Source organism: Drosophila teissieri, chromosome 3R (assembly GCF_016746235.2).
Source record: "Drosophila teissieri strain GT53w chromosome 3R, Prin_Dtei_1.1, whole genome shotgun sequence".
NCBI classification, from domain to species: Eukaryota; Metazoa; Arthropoda; class Insecta; order Diptera; family Drosophilidae; genus Drosophila; species Drosophila teissieri.
In genome coordinates, this window is record NC_053032.1 from 12676353 (window position 1) to 12698008 (window position 21656).

The 21656-nt window shown below is 41.1% G+C and overlaps 1 protein-coding gene across 4 annotated transcripts in view; it reads left to right on the plus strand.

Annotated features, from left to right (window-relative positions):
- The window catches only part of LOC122619429 (homeotic protein ultrabithorax), a 79356-nt gene that overhangs the window by 21437 nt on the left and 36263 nt on the right, over positions 1 to 21656 (plus strand). For 3 of the 4 annotated variants that reach the window (XM_043796365.1, XM_043796366.1, XM_043796367.1), the window contains one exon: positions 2947 to 2997. The exons of the other annotated variant lie outside the window; for it this stretch is intronic. In XM_043796365.1, the coding sequence (XP_043652300.1) occupies positions 2947 to 2997 (51 nt within the window). The remainder of the gene's footprint in view (positions 1 to 2946; positions 2998 to 21656) is intronic. 4 annotated transcript variants of the gene reach the window in all.

Below are 21656 nucleotides of genomic sequence, written 5' to 3' on the forward strand. Positions count from 1 at the left end.
CCGAGGATTGATTGTGCTTGTTGATATTTTGTCAAATAACGCAAATAAATACACAATTACACACTCAAGTGAATCCGTTGCGAGAATGGGTTGTTTTCCAGAGGGGGACCAGGGGTTCCGGTTTGGCCAGGGGTTCCTGGAGTCATGGGGTTAACCCCGGGCATGGACGTGCTCTCTGTGTGTTATCCTCGTTTAAAGGATTTTCATTTGTTTAAATGTGCTTTATCGAAAATGGCCAAAAGGCCGCTGGCCATGGCTGCTGCTGTTGTTGTTGTTGTTGTTGCCTCAACTCCTGTCCCTTGTTGGCACGTGAAATTTATTCTCAGCGGACAGTGGTTACAAAATCAGTGGGTCAGTTTAGAATTTTCAGAGGAAAAAAAGAAAAATATGTTGACGCTTAGTTAAACATAATGCCATAAATTGTCTTCATTTATGGAAATTATTATTGTTTTTTTTACAATAGTTGGAAACTTTTCAATAAAACTACTATAGTTTCCATAAATTCAGTTCTTTTAATTTCAATCAATGATCCCTCTAATAGCCCCACTGTTCCGCAACTTTTGACTTTGCCACTGTTTGTTTTTGCCTTTGGCATTATTTTTGTTGGGGCTTTTTTCGGCGCACGCCCGTAAATTCCAATGTAAAATGTTGCATTTATCTTGTAAAAATAATAAATCCGGGCAAAGGGACTTTACTCTCTCACGCTTGGCGGCACATCCAGTAACAGATTGCGCCGCCCATCTGAGGGATGCAATCGGAAGGGTTCGAGATGGTATGAGATTGGGTTGCGGACTCCGGGCTTCGGGCTTTCGGTTTTGGGGATGGTCATTGTTAATGGCCGAATGGGTAAAGAGACGTAAATTTGGCTAATTTTATTAACCGTCAATAGAGCAGCGCAACGACAAAGGATGTACACAAGAACGGGGAAGTGGCGACAAAAAATTAGTCAACACTCGGCCATTAATTTAACTTATTTATTGGCTGCTGCGCATTTATTCCAATTCGGAAAATCCCGAACTGCTGGCGCGATAAATTTAGTCGAATGTGAAAATTGTGCTGCTGCATTTCCACTGCATTCCACTCACCATGCACATGTCGCGGATTTTCATTATAAAATATAGCGGAGGGCGCGGGCAGGGGACACAGGCGACTGTCGCAAAAGAGTTTGCAATTTATTTTAAAATAAAAGTATCTAAAAGCATGACAAATAGTGTGAGATATGTTTTTGCGCACTGCAGCAGGCCGATCCCCCTCGCAGGCCCATGCCGATGCCCCCGGAAACCCCCTCGATCCAGAGACATATGATGGGGCGCCGCTGATTTATTTGCATACAACAGCGCGGCAGACAGAGCGAAAATGCAAAATTCCCTCGGCCTGATTCCTCCCCTTGCTGATTTTACTTCTCATTTTTTCTGAGCTACGCCCATTTTTGACGCCAACAGAGACGCGCCGATTGAGTTGGCCGCAGTTGCCAACTTTCGAGGGGTGTGCAAGAGGGGGGTGTTGTGGGGCTGTGGGGGGCTGTGGGATGCCGACGGAGTTCATGAAAAATCCATTCAAAGTCAAAAATCAAAATGCCAGCAAACGACAAGGAAGGTGGATTGTCACCGTGGCAGAGAACATATTTTTAAATGGGTGCCATTGCCCCAAACTGATACGTAGATGCGCTTCAGTGAATGTGGCACATGGCTTGTTCAGCAAATCATTTTTACTACTAACAAGCTACATGCTAATAAAATGAAGAGATTTCATCATATCACGTTGATCGGATCACGATATGTATCTTAGCATAGCAGCTCTAGATCTCTTTTCACTCTTTTCACTTTTAAGCACATACAAAATTCTACAAAATGTTTTTAACGCTGGCAGCAGCCTCATTTTATTTTATTCCCTGGCTTTATGACTCATCGTAAAAAGTTTAAGAACAGGCTGGTTATTAAGAGATTTTAGCTTTTCCCGTATCTTTATCTGGCTTAAAATTGCCCTCCATGCTTGCCTTCCCTGTCTAGTGCTCAATTCATCATTTGGCAACATTTTGCCCAGCGCCAAGTTGCATTTAGTTGTTATTTATGCAAATTTTACATGCTTCAACTTTTCGCCAAGTGCGTCTTGTCGTTTTCGATTATTTAAAACTTTGTACGGAATTTACTAGCTCGCTAGGGATGGAGGAGGTCTCCTTTTTAATGCGCACACCTGACGCGCTCCAACGTCTTCCGCCGGGAACACGGTTACCTCGGGCCGGAGGATTAGGGTCTGCCCTCCGTGCATAATTTTGTGCGCTGCTGTTGAGGCAAATAAATTCTTGAGACGGCTAAAGTTATTAGATTAGCATTAGAGAGCGCTGCGAGATGGGACAGCAGTCCCCGGGCTGAGCTTAGAATTATGATTTACCTGGGGTTATTTACATGCGCATAAACGAAATTCCTCCGGCAGCCTCTAATTTATGAAAAACTCTCTGTTTAGCGAGTCATGTGGCTTTTATAGTTTCCCAAACGGCGCGGAAATTTAACCATTATTATTTTTTACATTTTACAACCAAAAGTGGAAGTTTTCAACCGTAATATGCAAACTTATATGTTTGACATATCGTTGTTTTCCTATCTATGTGCACTAAATTATATATATCTGCTTTCTGTTTTTATAAAATCAAATTCTTATAATATTATGTTTTAATAACATGATTTCATTCTTATACCAATATTTATCCTTATTTTTAAGCTCCTACTAATATAATTAATTCAATTATACTTTACTTTACAAATTTAATTTATTTTAAGATAAATGTATATTAATATTTATTAAAGTAGCCCTTGTTTAATATTTGTATATTTTGTATGTCTATTTATTACATTTGTTATATTAACTCTGCTCAAATTAATTAACTAACATGTGAGGCAAAATCACGTTCCTGGACCTTTATAAACCCTTTCTCTCTATTTCTTCCAGGTAAGAGATACTCAGAATCTCTTGCGGGCTCACTTCTACCAGACTGGCTAGGTAAGTCAAAGTTTTGTTATATTTTTTGTAACCCCTTAGCCTATAGTTTTGCCTATGATTTAATTTGAATTTTTTGTGAGAAATCCCATTTTGAATTTTCACATTTTTTATTCACTTATTCGACATGCGTTGCAAAGCCATTTTTCTTTTTTGTGGAACATCTCTCTTTTGATTTTGAGATTGCCAATCCCCGAAATCCAAGACAAAAACATGTTTTTCGAAAGCAACATATATACACAAAACATACAAAACAAACGAAACCAAACCGAAAACCCGTCCACTCCAGAATGTCCAGCATTTTTCCAAAATTCTCCAAAACTCCGGATCCATTGAAACGAGCTTCTTTGAATTTTGCGTTGATTTTTTGCGTTTGGTTGTTGTTGGTGTTGCAACATCATCACATCACCATCATCCTGATCATCCCGTTTGTCTTCATTTCGTGTCAGTCAAAAGGAAGCGTCTCCTGCCAGAGTTCGAGAGGTAAAGCGATACTTTCAAATTCCAATAAATCTAGTAAGTTCTGTGTTGTGTGCATATCCTCCAACTATACCCCTAGAATCCCAATGTACATACATTCCTACTATCTGTATCTCAGTGTCTGTCATAGTTCAGCATGTGCATGCCTCCAAAAATAGGTGTTGGCCCAATAAGTTATGCAACTCAGTACGTATAATATGTGAAATTATCAGCTCGTAAAATTTGCCCAAAATAATTGCCAATTATTCAGTTTGTCAACTCGGGCCAAAGCACACACACATACATACATACGAGAATGTACACTACATACCAGTGTAACTACCAAAAACACTCCACACACAGAGACACATTTTCCTTGCTCTTGGTGTGCAATTAAAGCCACCCACCGCCCGATGAGGAAAATCGGGTAAAAGTATCACTTGGCACGCAAAGAAAATCAGCTAGAAAAATGGTGATGCCTGACTGCGAATTTTACAAAGCGTATCATTTTGTTAGCAGTTTTTCAGCAGGCTGCACTTGACAAGAATCGCCCCGGGGCACGAAAGACCAAGTGGCACTGTAGTGCAGTAGTCACACAGTGTAGTGCGGTGTTGTTGTACAGTGGCACCTCCCCCGCACAGCCAATTAAACACACATTTAATTTACTTTGCCCGTTTAGGCACTCGAAAGGCAGTTAATTCCTGTTTTTAGTTATGTTAACCAAACACTTGACAGACAGCCAGCCAACCAGCAACCTCTGCAGTTTCCTATATGTTTATGGGCAATTTATACAATAGCATAAATTACCAGCACAAACATAAACAAAACATCCTTCCACCGAGTGCCATTTGCCAATCGTAATCAATTCCTGTCCATAAAAAAACAGGGACACAGCCCGGAGAGTCCTGTCGCCGACAGGGACAACAACAAGTACGGATCCAAGTCCGTATATGTACATACATATGTACATATATCCGCATAGCTACCCAACCTACCAACCTTTGAGCCAACCCAACCCCACGCATAAATATTTATCTGAAATGTTGAAATCTTCAACTGCAGAAAACGTAAAATCCATTAGAAAATTAATAAAGTCTATGGCGGGAAATGTATTCCTACGAATGCGGTTTTCCACTCTCTCCGCCTCTCCACATTTTCCCAGCGTATTTTTTGTCATATAGGGAAAATTTGTGGCTGTTTTTTGAGGGGCCAAATGTATATTATGCCGACGCTAATAGAATAAAGTCCAATCGATTACAATAATGCTCCTTTGTCTGGATAATGTTTCTGTCTGAGTTTCAGAGGGAGGAGTTTCTGGAGCGCTTGTTGTCAGCCTTTTAAGGATATAATCCATTAGGCGAGTTCGAGGCAGATGTTGCAGGGGATGGGTGATAAGATGTTTACGTTTATAAATGCGAGGTAATAGTTGGTGGATATATTTTAGTAATTTATTACACAGAATAAAATATTATTTTTACTAGACAGCTACATTAAATAAAGAAATTTGTTATATATGAATAATGTTGCATAGATAGATAGATAACAATTTAAAATCAACTTTCTTAATATAATAACAAGACACCTTTGTAGATCCCCCAACTGCTTTTATTAAGATTGCCGTACAAGTTCCCAGATTATATCAATTATATTGTAGATTGTTATAAAGATAGAAGAGATACATTTTCATTCCCAGTAACTAAGCAAATATACAAGATATGTACACGAGATATGTAAATTCCCCCGATGTGCGGCTTTGATCGTTTTGTTAGCCAGATGTTTGCACACACTTTGGAGTAGGCTTCATTATCAATAGGGAGGGGTCTATTTATAACCGGGGGAACATGAATGGAGCAAATGTCTTAATGTCTCGACAAGATCGACGCGTCGGCGCCCTCTTCTCCCGCCCCCTTCCCCTCACGAAACGAAGGCAAATGGCACGCAATTCACAATAATAACATAATAATGTGCAATAAAGTATCTTAATTTGTTGAATTGTTGATAAACTTTGGCGCCACTTCGCGGATAAACATGAAACGAAGCAATTGGAAAATTCTGGCCCCCAATCCGCCTATGAACTGTTCCATTTGGTGAACGTAATTCGGCAGGTTGGAAATACTTTGCTTATCCCACAATCCGACTATCCCACACCAATTACTTGTCTCATGACAATCTGAAAGTTCTCCTTTTGTCGTTTCCGGTATTTCGATCCACTTCGTTCTATTGCAATTATCAGTTCGCTTGACTTCTGACACTGCCAGGTGAGCGGGCAAGTAAACTCTGAGATGGGGACAAATTCCAGCTGCAACAAGTTGAATTATCTGCAAGTACCTCACGTGGGTATATGTATGTATGCATGTTTTGTGGGCCAGTGTGAGTGCACTTCCCTATCTGGTCGTTGGTCGTGTCCTCTTAATTGCCCCTCAGAGAGAGACTTGGCAAATTAGTTAATTGGCGGGCAGCTCACTTTGAACTGCTCCACGGCCACTGGCCAACAACGTATCTCTGAGATGCAGATACTGTGGAAGTCGCCAGATATATTGCACTCCCCTTCTACCAGGATTAACCTGTATCGTTCAATCATTTTCATTCTTTAGCAAAGTACGTAAAAATATTAGATGATTTCCTGTTTACTGCTCCCTGAAAAAGTATTTTGAAACACCTTTTTGAAAACTTGTTTAACACCTCTCGCTGAACAGAATCCACTTTCTAAGGGTCAAATGCCGAAATTCGACATAAACACAAATAAATAATCAGCTTTCCTTTTCCCTCTCTTCAATCGTCCTTTGATAATGCCGCATTCTAAACGTATTATTATTAACACTTAGTATACTTGTGTATATGTCTTTGTATACCTACATGTACATTTTATCTGACACCGGTTATTTTAACTTTGTTTACCTTGCTCTTTCCTTGACTTTTAAGTAGTGTATTTTTTTCGACAGTAATTACTGGTTATAGTCTAGACATGTTCCTATATGAGAGGTTTCAGATACTCTAGAATGACATTTCAAAATATTCAACAATATAAAACATGATTTAAAAGTAAATGACATAAAAATGATACCCAATAAAAAATAAAAATGTTTCAGTATTTGTTAATTTATTTATTTGTAAGCTATAAAATTAAAATATGAAAGCGTCTGTAGTAGCGAATTCGCATTTTGTTGTTGGCTAGTAAATCCCACCTACAAATGCAAATTTAATCTCTTTAGATTAATGATTAATGGTCGTCGAATTTGAATATAAATTTCTGCCATTAACAACGGAATTAGTATTTGAATGCCATTCGTTTGCCACTCGATTCGCGCGCAATTAAAACACTCGTTCGTCAGGTGAACAGAAATAAACCAAGTGGCTGTTCTCCTTTTATCGATTTTTGGTGGCCATTAGCTTTCGCACAGTTACCCATATTTTCCGCCATTCGGAAAACTCCCCCAAAAATGGGAAATGCGAGCATTTTCAGCTCCACCCTCGCCGCAGGCAATGTGGCAGATATTTTTCTCGTTCTTTTGCCAGCTCAGCAGATGAATGCGTATAATTTTCGGTTTGATTTATGGCCATTGACCCCGCTTTGGGCCACCTTTAGTCGCACACATGGCCAACATCCGACAGCCAACCTCAGATTTTCTATGGCTTCTGATGCTGCTCCTTCGGTTTTATCGCAGCGAATGCTAAACGCAGGCCATCCATTTGTGGGAATCTAGGGATCCAGCTTTTGGGAGGGCGGGCTTTATTACATTAGGCGTTCGTAAAGTAAAAATTGTGCCACTTTCTCAAAAACACGCACAGCACAATAAGTGGGTGTGTGCGTATTTGCCACTGGCGTTCAACCTGCTGTGGCAAACAACCAAAAAAAGCCCGGAATATGCCGAAAGATACAGGACCCAAATGTGCTTGCCTGTACGCTTTTGTTTGGGCTCACTGCGTTTCCTCTTGCTTACATAATCAGTCATGTTATCCTTGTTTCGCCGCCCGCCACCCAAACACATTAGGATACACAAAGCGACAGAAACAGGCAAAAAATAAGAAATATTATTTATTTATGTCGCTGGCCTCAGCCAGATATTTTTTTATTTCCATTGCGTGCGGCTGGGGTGGTTTCAAAATCGGTCAACCTTTGCCTCGAATTCGTACGACTTGTATAGGAATGCCGATTTTATTTCTTTGAATAGATGCCTTATATTTGTGATGGAATTTAAAAATTTCCCTAGAATTTCATTATTTTTAAAATGAAAAAAATACCCTCTAGCTCGCCTTTCAGTCTTGTGTATAAACAGTATTTTATCAACCATTATAAAATGGAATTTAGAGAACAAAAACTAATATTAGTAAAAGTAATAAATACTGAACGGAATTCGATAAAATGATTTTCTAGTTCTAATCTTTTTTAATTTTATTATTGGAAACTCTTTTTAAATTTGGTAAAAAAGGCTTTTAAATGTTATACTCAAAGAAGAAGTGTAAACTCAAGAAATAGGATGTTGATCACATATCTTGATCTTTTGATTACAAGAACATTATATCGATGTATTAAAAGGCTTAATCTGAAATGTCCATTTAATTTCACTCGCATCTTGACCGTGTGTTTGCTCGCGTTTCCATTTCCACAGCTTTTCCAGGACAAAAACTGGGTTTTCTGCCTTCCGCACCGAATTCCTTTTGCAGTTGATAAATGGCTTTTTGCTCGGAGCTCGTTGGTTTTATTGCTCTCCGGGTTTCTGGGCCCTCTATGCTCTGCTCTCGCGCTTTTGGCCATTTGTCCTTTTCGCATTCGCCGTCGGCGAAATTTTTGTTTGTTTCCACTTGCCTTGCGCCGGCTTTCTCCTCGAGTTCCTTTTTTTCTGCTTGCTCAACGGAATCTGTGCTATTTATTCACCCAATTTCTATTTTTTCTTTGCCTTTTGCTTTGCACATTTATCATTGTGCCTTCAAATGCACACACATACACATTCGCAGGGTTACACCCACCAACTAGTACACTTGCGAAAATCACAGAGTTAATAGTCGGTGACCTTCTTTTCTATGCATCCATGTCGGGCTCTTGACATTTCCCAAAGAGTCTCGAGTCTATAATCTACCATATTTTATTAATCATAATTGTCATAACGTTTTTTGTGCCTTTAGGTGACTTCGAATCGAAGCCAAATAGGTGAAACCCCCAAGATAGGTGCGGCCAATGCTTATTTTTTTAGTATTTCCCAGCCAGAGTTGATCTTATTAGGAACTAGTGAGTTCTCTATCTCATAAATATAGTACATATTTAATATTATAGTTTTACATATAATAATATATTTGAGGCTTAAAATCATTTTACCAGTTACATATATACAACAAATTTATAAAACATTTTATGCGAGAAATGAATGTACTTCTACTGAGACACATCACAATATTTTTTAATATTCCAAAAAAAACTATATTAAATATACATTTTTAGTGCTATTTATTAATTGTCTACGATTTGTGACAGTTCCTAAATCTTTATAAACAATAAGCTACTCATTGCCAATGCTATATGTGTTTCCACCTCAGCGAACTCATAAATAAACTCCCAGCGTCGGCGGATATATGCGATTTTTCTGTTTTTTTCCTTTTTGTTTGGTGATACGCATGTTGAGCCCCGCTTTGCCCCGCAACCCCCCTAATTTCGAGCTGCTGATGATGACGCTTTTGTGCGTGTTGGAAACCCAAAAAACCAAAATGAGCTTCTAAGGCTTGGCCGTTGCTACAAACATACAGACACACTTATACAATTTTTGGGTTTCTGGAAAGGTAAAGCGGCGAACGAATTAACCCATTATATTTAATAAAACTAGGTTCTTTAATTGCAGGACAGTTTTATATTTTAAAACATTCACTTTTACGTTGTGCTACAATATCTGCTTAATATTTTTATTTCATGAGTGTAGACAAGGTGCCGATTTTTTTCCAAGTGCCTTGGCAGAGGTATTTAGAGGGTTAAGAACGGCGAGCCATCTGTCGGCCATCCGGCGTACCTGAAAAGGGCAAAAGGCAAAGCTTTTGGCTCAAAAGACGAGCTTACGGGATCGCTGGCTTAACACTGGGCTACAAAAATCGAGTTCCGCGGGCACATCCTCTGGATTTCGAATTAAAATGCATTGCATGCGGCAACGCGTGGGTGGAAAAACACTCGTTTTGATGAGGTGTCGGCTGTAATTTAAACAACAACACAGGCCAGAAACTGAATTTCAATTGCCGATTATATAATTGACTCTTGCGCTCTCTCCAGCTCTTTCTCCTTGGCACTCCTTCTCTTCGCAGCCTATTCCCAGTGGAATGACCCATATACGAATTTGAATTCCAAAACCCGATAATGATGGAATGTGAGTGCGAGTGCTTTATGGCCACTCTCTTTCTCTTTTCGCTGCTCGAGTCGTTTTTCCGCACTTAAATAAATCGATGAGCACTTGAGTGTTTTGGCCAATTCTTAATTTTATTGATTTGTTGCCCATTTGTTTGTTTACCTCTTAATGAGTGTTGTCATTGTAATTTAAGCTAGTTAATAAAGTTTAGTCTACTTTTAAATAAGTATGAAATGATATCAGTAAACATCTGAAAGCTAGAATAGTCATCGTAAAAGCAAGAAGAATTATCCCGCCCGGCGGTCCGCGTGGTGTGTGGAAAATAAAATTAATTTATTATATTTAAAACGTAGCAGGTTGACTACTCAAAAAAAGAGTGAGAACAAACAGCCAAGAAATTCGATTCGCACATAAATCGCGCAGCTAAAGACGTGCTTAATACTTTTTATGTGTATTTCTAGACACTTGGCAAACAAAGGCTATGGTTTATGACCCGAAAGTATTGAGTTATTGCTACACCGTTGAAAAAGCGAAGTGAATCTAAAAACTTGGATAAAATAGCCGCATTACTTTACGTTTACCGCGCTAATTTACTTGTGAATTGTTGTTCAAAAATAATATTTATTAATTCCTCAAGCGACAAAGAGCGCGAAACGAGAGAGAGAGCACTTCTGCTGATTTATTTCCCATAAGTCAAAACAGGCGAGCATATAAACGCGCCGCGCCAGAGCGAGACAGCAGCAGCAAGCGAGAGAGAACGGGGCTGGGTTATTTGTCTTGCGGCAACCGCCATTATTCATTCGGCTCTTTCGCTCTCGCGTTCATTCCGATTTTCACTGGACTCGCTCTCCCTCTCTTTGAGCGAATGCGCTCTCGCTCCTCTCACTGTGATTTTAATGGCCGCTCTGAAGTGTTTATCGTTGGCACACAATATTCGCAAAGTGGCATTTCTTATGGCCGTCTCCCTCCCTCACACCCTTAAGTCGACCGCCCCTTTTTCGCTTGCCTGCTCTCTCTATCGTTTTTGTTGCTGTTTTCCATGGCTTTTCCTGTTGCGCTGCACTTGGCGTTTTCCAGAGGCAAAACTCTTGGCTTTTCTTCTTGGCAGCAGCTGAAAAACCGCGCTGCCTTCTCTCTTTCTTGGCAAAAAGAGTTGTTTTAAAAATTATTTACGACCGCTTCGCTGACGCTGTTCATTTTCCCCCTTGCACTGAAAAAATTTTAATTGTTGTATTATTTAGATAAATAGTTAATAAAATGGTTAAATTGCTTTTAAAGTAAAAATATTTCCTTAGACAATACACTTTTTTAAGTAGTGGTAATTAATCGGAAATAAGTGTTCTCACATTAACATCAAAAAAGGGGGTAAATTCCAACGTGATTTTTTTGTTGCTGTGTGGAAAACTCAGACTCACTTCCATCCTTATTCGCTCTTCCTCTTCGTGCTGGCCCTGATTAATAGTTTTATTTATTTTTAGCGCTCATCTTGCAAGTCCAAAGTCGTTTTGTCGCTTTTGTTGTCGTCGCCAGCGGAATTTATGAGTCTTTATTAAAACGCTGTATTTCTTCTTTTTCCGTCTTTATTTATTTATACCCTCGTTGCTTTTTGTCTTACCCTCTCCGGAATTATCAGTTAAACCAACATTTTTGTTTTTATCAAATTTCTGTCACATTTCGCTGATTTATTAGGCCCCCTAATTTATTGTTCGATGTTTTCCCAAAGACTTTAATTAAGTGGCCGGCGGGAAAATAAATAACCAATACTATTCATGGCTCTGCCAGAAGTGATAATTGGTCCGGCAGAATATATTTATGGATTCCAGGTTTGATGAATGGTGTGAGTTCATAAGGTATGAAAGTAGTTTTATTTCTATACCGATAGAATGGAATAAGGGATTATCCATTATAAGCTTTAATTAGAACGGAGGCACTATAATTCATTTTTACTTTGTGTAGAGTAGAATTGATTATTTTAAAAAAGTGTTAAACGCTTGATATGGAATGAAAGTGTTATTACAAGTTTATCTCTAAAGTTTTTGTTCTTAGTTAATTTGTTAATAACCTGTACCTTATAATTCCTTGCATTTCGAAAAAGCTCTATACATAGTGTTAAAATTTCTCCGATGCGTCGAACCACTTCTTTATCTATGTCAACAGTCGGGTGTTTGGTCTTAAAAAAAAATCCAAAAAAGGAGACACGACCACGACTGCGACTGCCAACTTGCAGCTGACCTGGCTGACCCTTTTGGGCCAACATGTGAGAACTCTGCGGCTCCAGCTGGGCATCCGATCGTGTGGCTCCGTGTCCTCGAAGAGATCATGACAAGATTTTCGTGCCGGCGCAGGAGGATGAGAAATGTGGCGCGGGACACGATATTTCTCGGCGGATTTCGGCGGGAAATCGTTGTAAATTCTCAGGCGGCACGAATTCGAACTCGACGGAATCGCAAATAACAATCGTTAGAGTTATCCTTGACTTATGCATTGTCTTTTGGTCGTTTGGTTTTTTTAGGGAACCGTTTTTTATGTGAGCGTCTGAGCAACACATGAGAAACATTAAAAAATCGTTCCAGAGGCAATGAGGATCATTAACTTATTGCCGCCGCCTTCAAGGTCGGTCTTTTTCCCTGAAAATGATTCCACCCAACCTTCAAATCGGCGAGAAATGTGTGCAATTTTTTTACGAGGCCATAAAAAGCGCAATGTTAAGTGCCAGGCGTCGTAAACAAAACGCGCGCCTTGCAGCGGAGGCAGCGCTGCTAATTTGGCCTTCCGTTGAAAATTCAGGATGCAGGATGCTGCGAGACAGGCCAGCGGACATGGCCAGGACACACGCTGTCCTGCGACCTCTGCCCTCGCGATCCGGAGCCCAATCCTCTGCCATTTAGGTAGATGGGCCAGTGCATTTGGCAGTTTTTTATGGGCCCACCGGCAGTTGGCAGCCGTCGCAGTGGCGGAAAAAAAAGAATAACAAGAAGCCGAAAAGTCAAAAAGTAGATAGCAGCAGGTAAATGCGGCAAATTGCATCCAGAGTCGCAGGAGGTTCACCTGATGAGTGGCGATAGTTTCGGAAATTTAAACAAAGTCACAGGAGGTTCAGCCCCTAACGGTATTGGAAAGTCGTCGTAACATGTCTTTAAAAATGGAAATAAAAAGATCGAATTAAAATACCTATTAAAGGGAATTCCAATAAAATGAACACCGAACCAAAATAAAGAACCATAAACGAACACAACCATACTTTAACATGTAAGTTACTGTCAAGTGAATCATAAACTCAAAAGATGGAACAAAAATCGAAATATTATACCTTTACTACAGCACATATAAAAAACAACAGTTTTTAATCAAATTTTTAATCTGGGATTATTCTGTTGCAAAGAAAAACATTAAATTAAAACATACAGGCTTAACAAATACATACGAAGTTCATTTAACATGTTAGCAGCAAGCAAAAAAACTGGAAAAATGGTCGAATGGCAAAGAACAAATCGAGGCTTGGCGAAAAAAAGCAAATTAACTAAGGCGCAATTCGAGTGGAAGTCTTATCAGATTTCTAATTAATTTAATTCTGCCTCGTCGGCCCAACCACTCCCTGCCGCCCCCTAAAACCTGAGTCGACAAAAACGGCGCACAGGTTAGTTGTTGGAAAAGGGAAAAATCGGGGAAAAACAGGGAAAAATGTAGGGGGAAAGCGGGATGAGGGACTACGGACAACGGACGACGGACAACGGACGACGGACGGTTGACTTCCTGACTCTTGTCAAAGTTTGCTGATTAAATCAGTCATAGAAATGTCGAAAGGAGAACGGAGAACGGAGAACGGCGAGATACACGGCGACAAATGAAAAACTTTTAGACCAAATCAAATATTTGCCTTGGCCAGGACGGCCGTCCAGCCATTTAACCGTTACTTTTGTGGTCGTATTATGCAAAAAAAGAAACGAAATAGTGGATAAAAACTATACAAAGACCACCAGCAGTTGGAAGCCATGACACGGAGGGGGAAAAAGCTGGCTAAAACCAAACACGAAACAGTTAAGAGGGAGGCAGGAAAAAGCCATCGTCATCGGCAATTCAAACATATGCACGCCTCTGCTTGTGCCGCAGTCGACGGCGCTGCCGACTGCTTAGTTAGCCTCATTTAGAAAACGTTTGTTATGCAATGCCAACATTTGTATTCGAAAATGTTTTTTATTCAGTTGTTGACTTTTTTCCCGTTCGCCGTTGAGTTGGCGCGGCCTAAATGGCCGACTTGGGGTCTTTTGGGCCTGAGAACGTCGAGGAGATGGCCGAAACGATGGCGACATGGCTTTGTGCCGACTTCAGCTGTTTGTTTTTTCCTTCTTGGTCTCGCTTTTTCCTTAAGTTTTTTTGTGTTGTATTTGTTTTTTTTTCATTTTGGGTTTCAACCCGCGCTCGAGTTTGAATTTTAAATGCAATCATTTCCTTTGCCGCAGTTGGCAACCCGTGGAGTAAGGACTTCGTGATTTTCGCTATGATTGTTTAAAATGTTAAACGGGTTAACTAACGAACCGCAGAGAAACGGCACCCATACATATACATATGTACATACAACAACTAAAATAAACCCCAAAAACATGCAAATTCGCTCAGTGTACGAACGGTGATTTCAATCGCTGCACGCCCGCAGAATTTCCACAAAAATTCGAAAACAAAAGTTCGTTTGATTTATGCGTCGAGCGATTTATAAAGATGTCGACTGCTAGTTTTTTCTTTATATATTTTTATTTCTGTTTTGATACATCTCCGCATGCTTTGGAATACAAGTATATAGGTATTTTGTCGGGCTCCACGTTTTCGGGTACTACCTGAAACCCTCCATCAGCTGAATAAGATAAAAATTTCGAGTTTTTTTCGTGTCCGTCGGTCGCTGTCAACCCAATTCAAATTGTGTACAAAATCGTGAGTCGCATAATTAAAATTTATTCGTTATAATCATGGCAGGAATCCGGCAATTGAGTTGTTTGCGGTAATGTCTGAGTATCGATAAGCAGTTTAAACGAGAAATTATAAAACAGTAAGCCCGATACTCCTTTATTTTCAAATAAAGTACTTGATGTGTGATAAATGAATTACTTTAAATGTGAATTAAATACGCATCAATATTATAAAACTGGGAGATTTATTTTTTTGTAGATCTCTGTTCTTCAGAAGTATTCAAAATGCCAACCAGATACGTCGGCAATAAATTAATTATTGTTTATTCAGTACAAGCTAAGTGTGATTAGTGATTCCGCCAGTCATGGCAAAACATTTAACCTAACGATCGCTCTGAAGGCAAGTGGAGCAGTTTGGAGCCTATTTATAGACAACCAATCGATCAGCAGGCACTGCGAAAATCATGGCGCCAGTTAGGCAATGCTGAAAAGCGGGGAAAATCGCGACGAAAAGCCGCCAATCTGTCGCAGAGACTCGAGTCAAGTGGTCAGGGCCGCTGCCATTTTCGGTTGCGATGCGAAAAACTTTACAATGGCAATTAAAAGCAATTACCCAGGCCATTAACGCAGCAGCAACCGCAGCGCAGATACCAAAAATGGAAAAACGCCGGCTAAAAGCCAAGAAAAAAGCCAGTCAAACCACAAAAATTGAGAAAAAGGAAAAAGAGTGCACGTAATTTATTTGTCATCAATCGGCTGGCAATAAGTCAGACAATCACAAAAATGCTGTCAACATTAAGACATGTGAATACGAATACATTTTGCTGCAGAAACAACAGCAACAGCAGCAACATTGTGGTTGCATTTTGCCGAGACGACGGAGACGACGTCGCCAGCATTTCAAGATTTATGGGCGTGTAACCTGTTTCTTTAATTGCACATTTGCAGCCCCAAACGACGTCAGTAGCAGCAGCAGCAGCAGCAAAAGCAGCAAGAAACGTGAAAAATGAATTAAATAAAACTGCATACAAAGCAAACGAAACGATTTGAAAATGAACTGAAAAACAGTAGCAAAAACACTCCGAAGCAAACAAGAGCTGCGACCACAAAAAGCACTCATTTAATTCGCTTATTTTTGCAGTCAGTTCCTCTTGTGTTTCTTCACGTTTTTTTTTCCTTTTTCTTGCCTTTGCTTGGCTGAAGTGCATCAAATCTGGAAGCTGGCAATGCAAAGAGAAAAGGTTGCCATTCGTCAGCGAGTCACATTCGCCATTTTTGGCCTACAGATTTTCCTTTTAGCGTCATTGCAGCTGCAACATCGTTAGCGATTCGCCAAATACGTGAATGCAATCCATCATTAAATTCTATTACCAGCAGCCGCTTAGGCGATTACGACTTTAAAGTCTACTCAACGACACACTAGCTGGATTGAAATCAATTCAATTTGAATTTAACTGAAGCTTAAAACGTTTATCTTGATTTTTAAAGAATACGCTCCTAAGCCCCTTTTAAAACAGCAAATTTGTATTGCAAGCGAAACTTACTATTATTATCTATTTATTTTATACAAATAATTGGGCCCAATTTAGTACTGAGACGCCTTATAAATTTAAATTATAATGCAGAGACAAAGTTTGGGCATCCAAATTAATACAAGCATGCTTCAGCTAATTTTATAATTCCTTTGAAAAATAATTCCTTTGAGCCCGCAATATGAGCCGCATCCTTGGGCATTGGCTAATACAAACACACAGCAGAAACTCAATGAAAACTTGCAGGCAAACAACATACCAATAACGGTTTTGAGTTTCATGTTTTTGTCGAATTAAAATTTGCTACAAGGCACGTCTCGACGAGAGCGCCAAACTTTGCCGCTGCCGCTGCTGCTGCCACTGATCCCGGGGAGCACACAGAACAAGGACGAGGACGAGGACGTGGACTAGGACGAGCACAAGGACCCTGCCCCTTGTGCCAGTGCAATCCTTTTGCCGGCTTGCTTAGTTATTCATGTACATTTGTATCCTGCGCATAAAATTGCGGCTGCGGCTGCTGTGCGGAAAGGCAGCAGACAAATAGTAATGAAAACTCTTCTCGACGTCCAGGACACTATTTCTTCCGCTCGTATCGCCATGGTATCGTATCGCCCCATTGTTGCAACAACGGACGGCAGCGGCAACATTTCGACATAATGTAAACTAATTAAAATTCAAAAGCCATAAACAGATTTTGCCAATAAAACTTTGCCAGCTAAATATTTTTTGCACACACACACACCGAGCAGTTGGAGGGGCTTTCTTTTCCTCCCTCCGCTGGGAAAACAAAGAAAACTTCAGACAGGATTTTTGGCTTCAAGTTGTTGTCTTGCTGCCTGAGGGCCAGAATCTCGGGTTAAAGGCAGCTTTAAAGTTTTCAGCTCGCATCTCCAAGATACATTCCCACTTGTTTTTGTTGCCATTGTGCATTGTTGTATCTGCGGAGATGTATAGATACGGCTGCAGATAGATGTGCACATACTATATAGATTGTATGGAGATTGTGTGTGTGTGCCGAGTGTGTGTGTGTGTGTGTGTGCCGGGGGAGGAGGAGGATGCAGCTCAGCTCGAGTCGAGTGCAGGAAGTGAAACGTAGGAAGTGTGGCCAACAACATTTTATACTCGAGCGCATAATATTCATATGCAGGCCATAAAAAACTTTGGCAGCTCAACGAGAGATCTTCTTCCGACGTACCGACAACCCCCTCCAGGTTTCACCTCCCCCGGAGACTCGAACAGTGGGCTTTAAAATACGATTTAAAAGGGCTAAAGGAATACCATACTTTGCAAGGAATGAAATGAAAAAATAAATACAAATATTCTTCATATTTTTATAAACAAAATAAAGCACATAAAAATGTGACAAAGTGAACATGATCTAAATAGAAAAGTATAGGTATTGAGTTATTACGATTAGGTAATTATACATCGATTTTAATTTCTCTTAATCGACTGGCTTAGTTTCGCTGAACTTTTTAGCAATCATTTCCCACAGTCGCTCATAATGCAACGCTCGATAGTTGGGCAGACATTTGTGCAATATACGAGAGTCGACTCGAGTCGAGTCAAGTCGAGTTGAGTTGAGAGCCAAGCCGCCCCCTCGGCCCGCCCCTTTGACCCCTCGTGTCCCGATTGTTTGTGTTGGCTGCTGAACAATTGAAGTTCGCCGGCGCAAATATAAAAAGTGAGCAAGAGCCAGAGATATATGCACATTTATATCCACGTATATATGCAGCGGGGCAGAAAGAGAGAGCGAGCTGAGACTCAGCTGATGGTTGTTTTTGTTGGCGGTGGTGGCAGCGGTGGCGGCGGTGGCGGTGGTGCAACGCCTCCATTTGCAAGCTGTGGGCCAAAGTTGGAAAACGGGAGCGGCAGGAGCTTAACTTAACTTTGCTTTTACTGCGATAAAATGAAAATTGCACACGCGCCATAAATAAGGATTCTCACAAGGATAATTTATAAAACTTTGCTCACAAGCGTTTTACTTATGAGAAGCGAGCGACGCCAGACAACGTACTCCACACCTAAAAGGACGAAAACGGGGAAAAGCCCCTGCACTGAGGGAAAAGGGGACTGAGATATTTAAAACCCACTGCCGAAAGGATTCTATCAAATGAAAGCGAAAATCATTTCTTTACTAACTACGCAAAAGCATGATTTTCTTATAATATCCCTTAAGATAATTTGATTACTCTTTTGGAAAATAGAAAAAAATTAGAAATCCTAATTAAACTCGAAATTAGCTGTGTTAAATTGTATTGGTCAAAGTTTTCACCGTGTACTTGGTTTGCATTTTCCCCCAACCATTCGTACTGCCGCAAGTGAAGTTTGTAAATTCCACGGGAGTTGGGACCGTGACGTATGCACCACTACCTGACCCGCCGGTGGCCCAAGCCCCAACCCGCAGCCCGCTCTGCCAATGGTGACCCCGCCACCTCTGCAAATGGCCGAAATATCCGTAATGGCCAAAACCCCGGAATCTGTCGGCCTGGGACGCACTCCGGCATTGTAATCGATGTGCGAAATAAACAAAAGCGGACATAATTATCGAGTTATCGCGCGGCGCCTTGCTGCGGGTGTGCCTATCCCCCACTGGCCCCTCGCGACCCCATCGTGTGACCCCGGCGTAGCCCCGCCCCTCCTCCCTTTTGGTGGCCCTCGGGGGCGCTCGGAATGAATGGAACTAAGCCCGCACCGAAAATGTTCGTTACGACGGCAACGCATCGATATTTATGATGTCATGGATTTTATTGTTGCCTGCTGCAAAATATTCATATGCACACTGTGCCGGCCAAGAGTCCTTCCCGGCCCAAACCCCGCCGCCCCTCCGCCACTCAGCCTCACACGGAAACAGTAAAATGACCATCAGCAGTACAGGATGTAAATTTTGCAGTAAAACGAGACAACGCACAAGGATATGAACGGGCTGAGAGAGCGGCGAGTGTGGGGATGGATAGTGGGTGGTTTTTGGGGGCACTTCAGTGGGTGGTTATTGACGTCGGCGATAAGGCGGAAAACGGAGGAGGAGCGAGAGATTGCGATAGTCCGGCAGGATGTTCGGAGTCAAATTTGAGCAGGTCGTGGCCCCTCGACTACCCGGACCACCCCCTCTAGGTCAGAGGGCAATAAAATGTTGCCGATATTATTTCGCTGTTGCTGCTGTTCTATTTTTTCATGCGATTTTTCCTCCTTTTTTGTTTTGGCCTTCCTTTGTTTGCCGAGGTGTGTGCGTGTGTGGGTGTGTGTGTGTGTGTATGCCTATTGCCAAGTTTGATGGGGTCCAGCATCAGTTAAGCGCCCAGCAGCCACGGCAACATAGGAAGTTGCACATATGCCTCTCGGACCCGGTCCAATGATGCGGGCTCGTTGGTGTTGCTGCACTTGAGTTATGCGCATAGATTGAAAATCGCCGATAACCGAAAAAGAATCGCACGAAATGCAGCAACAAACACGCGCTTTGCAATTGTTTGCCGGGCGGGCGGGGTGTGCCCCAACCCAGGCTACCCAAAAGGGGGCGTGTCCACACGAAGTTTGCAGCGCGTGATGCAACACGCCATTATAAAGTTATTAAAAGGGAACACATCCGACTGAAAGATACGAAAACAAGCCGTGGAGCAGGTAGGAGAATGAGGTGGGTCGGCCCAAAAGTTGTGCGAATATTTGTGGCACAATGGGGCAGGTGCATTAATGATGGTAAGACCACCTTAATTAGACAAAAAGTTGACTACAAACTGCAAACTACTATTATTCAATGGGGATGAAATCAAATGTAGAAAGATCATAAGAATTAATTGTTTGTATGAATCTTAAGTCTGTCCAAGATTGTGGTTCCTTTACATCTCTTCACTATGTTTTCCTCAAACAATTTTTATTTAAGCGATGTTTTTATTGGGATATAAAATATTCTGCCAACCGTCTGCTGACAATCAACAATGGCAAAAAATTCATGGGGGGGAGAGCGAATTTGCAACAATGCTGAAATTGTTTATGAGATTAAGCCCATAAACTGCGAAAATGCATTTTAATTGAAGTGCAGCTTTGGGACTTAATAATATTTCGATTTTTGCCCTTTTTGCAGCCACAGTGGCCGATAGTAAATTTTCCAATATCGGGACGCGAAAGGAGTCCGTATAAAATGAAGCGAGAGTTCCGGACAATGGCGTTGATTGTTTGAACTCTGGCCGGCGCTTCGATGCATGTTTTTCCCATCACTTTTTTCATCTCGCAATAAATTGGCAATAAGCATAAATTGTGGGGATTTATGCGCGGCGCTCTTATGTGAAAAATAAATTGTTTTTTGTTTTAACAACCATCAAATAGAGAAACGAGATTAATTAACAGTGGCGATGAAGCAGAGATAGTTAGTAATTTGCACTTCCCAAACGGATGCGGATACAGGACACGAGATGGAAAGGAAACGCTTGCAGACAAGGCGCTAATTGTCCTGCGTCCTTGAGGGGGACCTCATAAATACCCAATGTTTTGCATGAATTCGAAATGAAATGTTGTCTGAGCCGAAAATACGGCAGAACAGGGCATTTAATTTGTATGGAATCCATCAGCGATCCTTTGTCTTGTTTAGCACTACGTAAAACCGAAAAAAGCACGAAATAAAATAGGGGAAGCCAGACAACAAGAGGAAACCTGCAGCTAGCCAACTCCTTTGCCGCTTTCATGGCTTTGTTCAAAATTACCATCAAGTTGACAGTTCTATGGCGCGATGACAGTTCACACAGATACATACGGATACACACAGGGACACACAGATGCACATATGTAAATGTCGCCAACTCGTTGGCTCATTCTTGTGGAAAATGTTTTTCTGCACCGCAAAACGGAAGCGAAGGAAGGAACTACTGGGCAACCGAAACGAGCGAAACGAAACGAAATGAAGAATGTGAATGTGGAAAAAAATAGGAAAAGGGTGGAAAATGCGATGGCCATGCTTTCCCTCGACTTGAAAATGCAAATAAATGTAAGGTTTTGTCATTTTTAGTCCTTCCACGTCACGAATTCGTCACCGTCCACGTGAAGTATACCCCATCTCCATCTCCACCTCCATCCCAGTTTTTTTCACATCGGTTTTGTATCCACCGCAGTCTGGCACTATTTTTGTCGCTGGCATTTTAAGTGTCACATTTAAATGGGATTTTTATTCGGTCCTAGCCACGCAAATGTGTGAATTTTTGTCGCGCCTCGGTTGGAATTTTAAAATGGTCTCCCACCTTCCCGCTTTTAACTCGTCTTTCATATGCAATGGCCGCGGATAAAAGTCATTAAGGTGCTAAAATACAACGGCACTCACTGAACGGGTAATTTATAGGGCTCCAGCATTGAAATACATTTTAAGATTTCCAAATTTGAATAAATCCAAATATGCCTAAGTACATTTTCGGTTTTCAAAACCAATCCTTTGTAAAATGATGTGGGAAATTACTCGTTTAGCC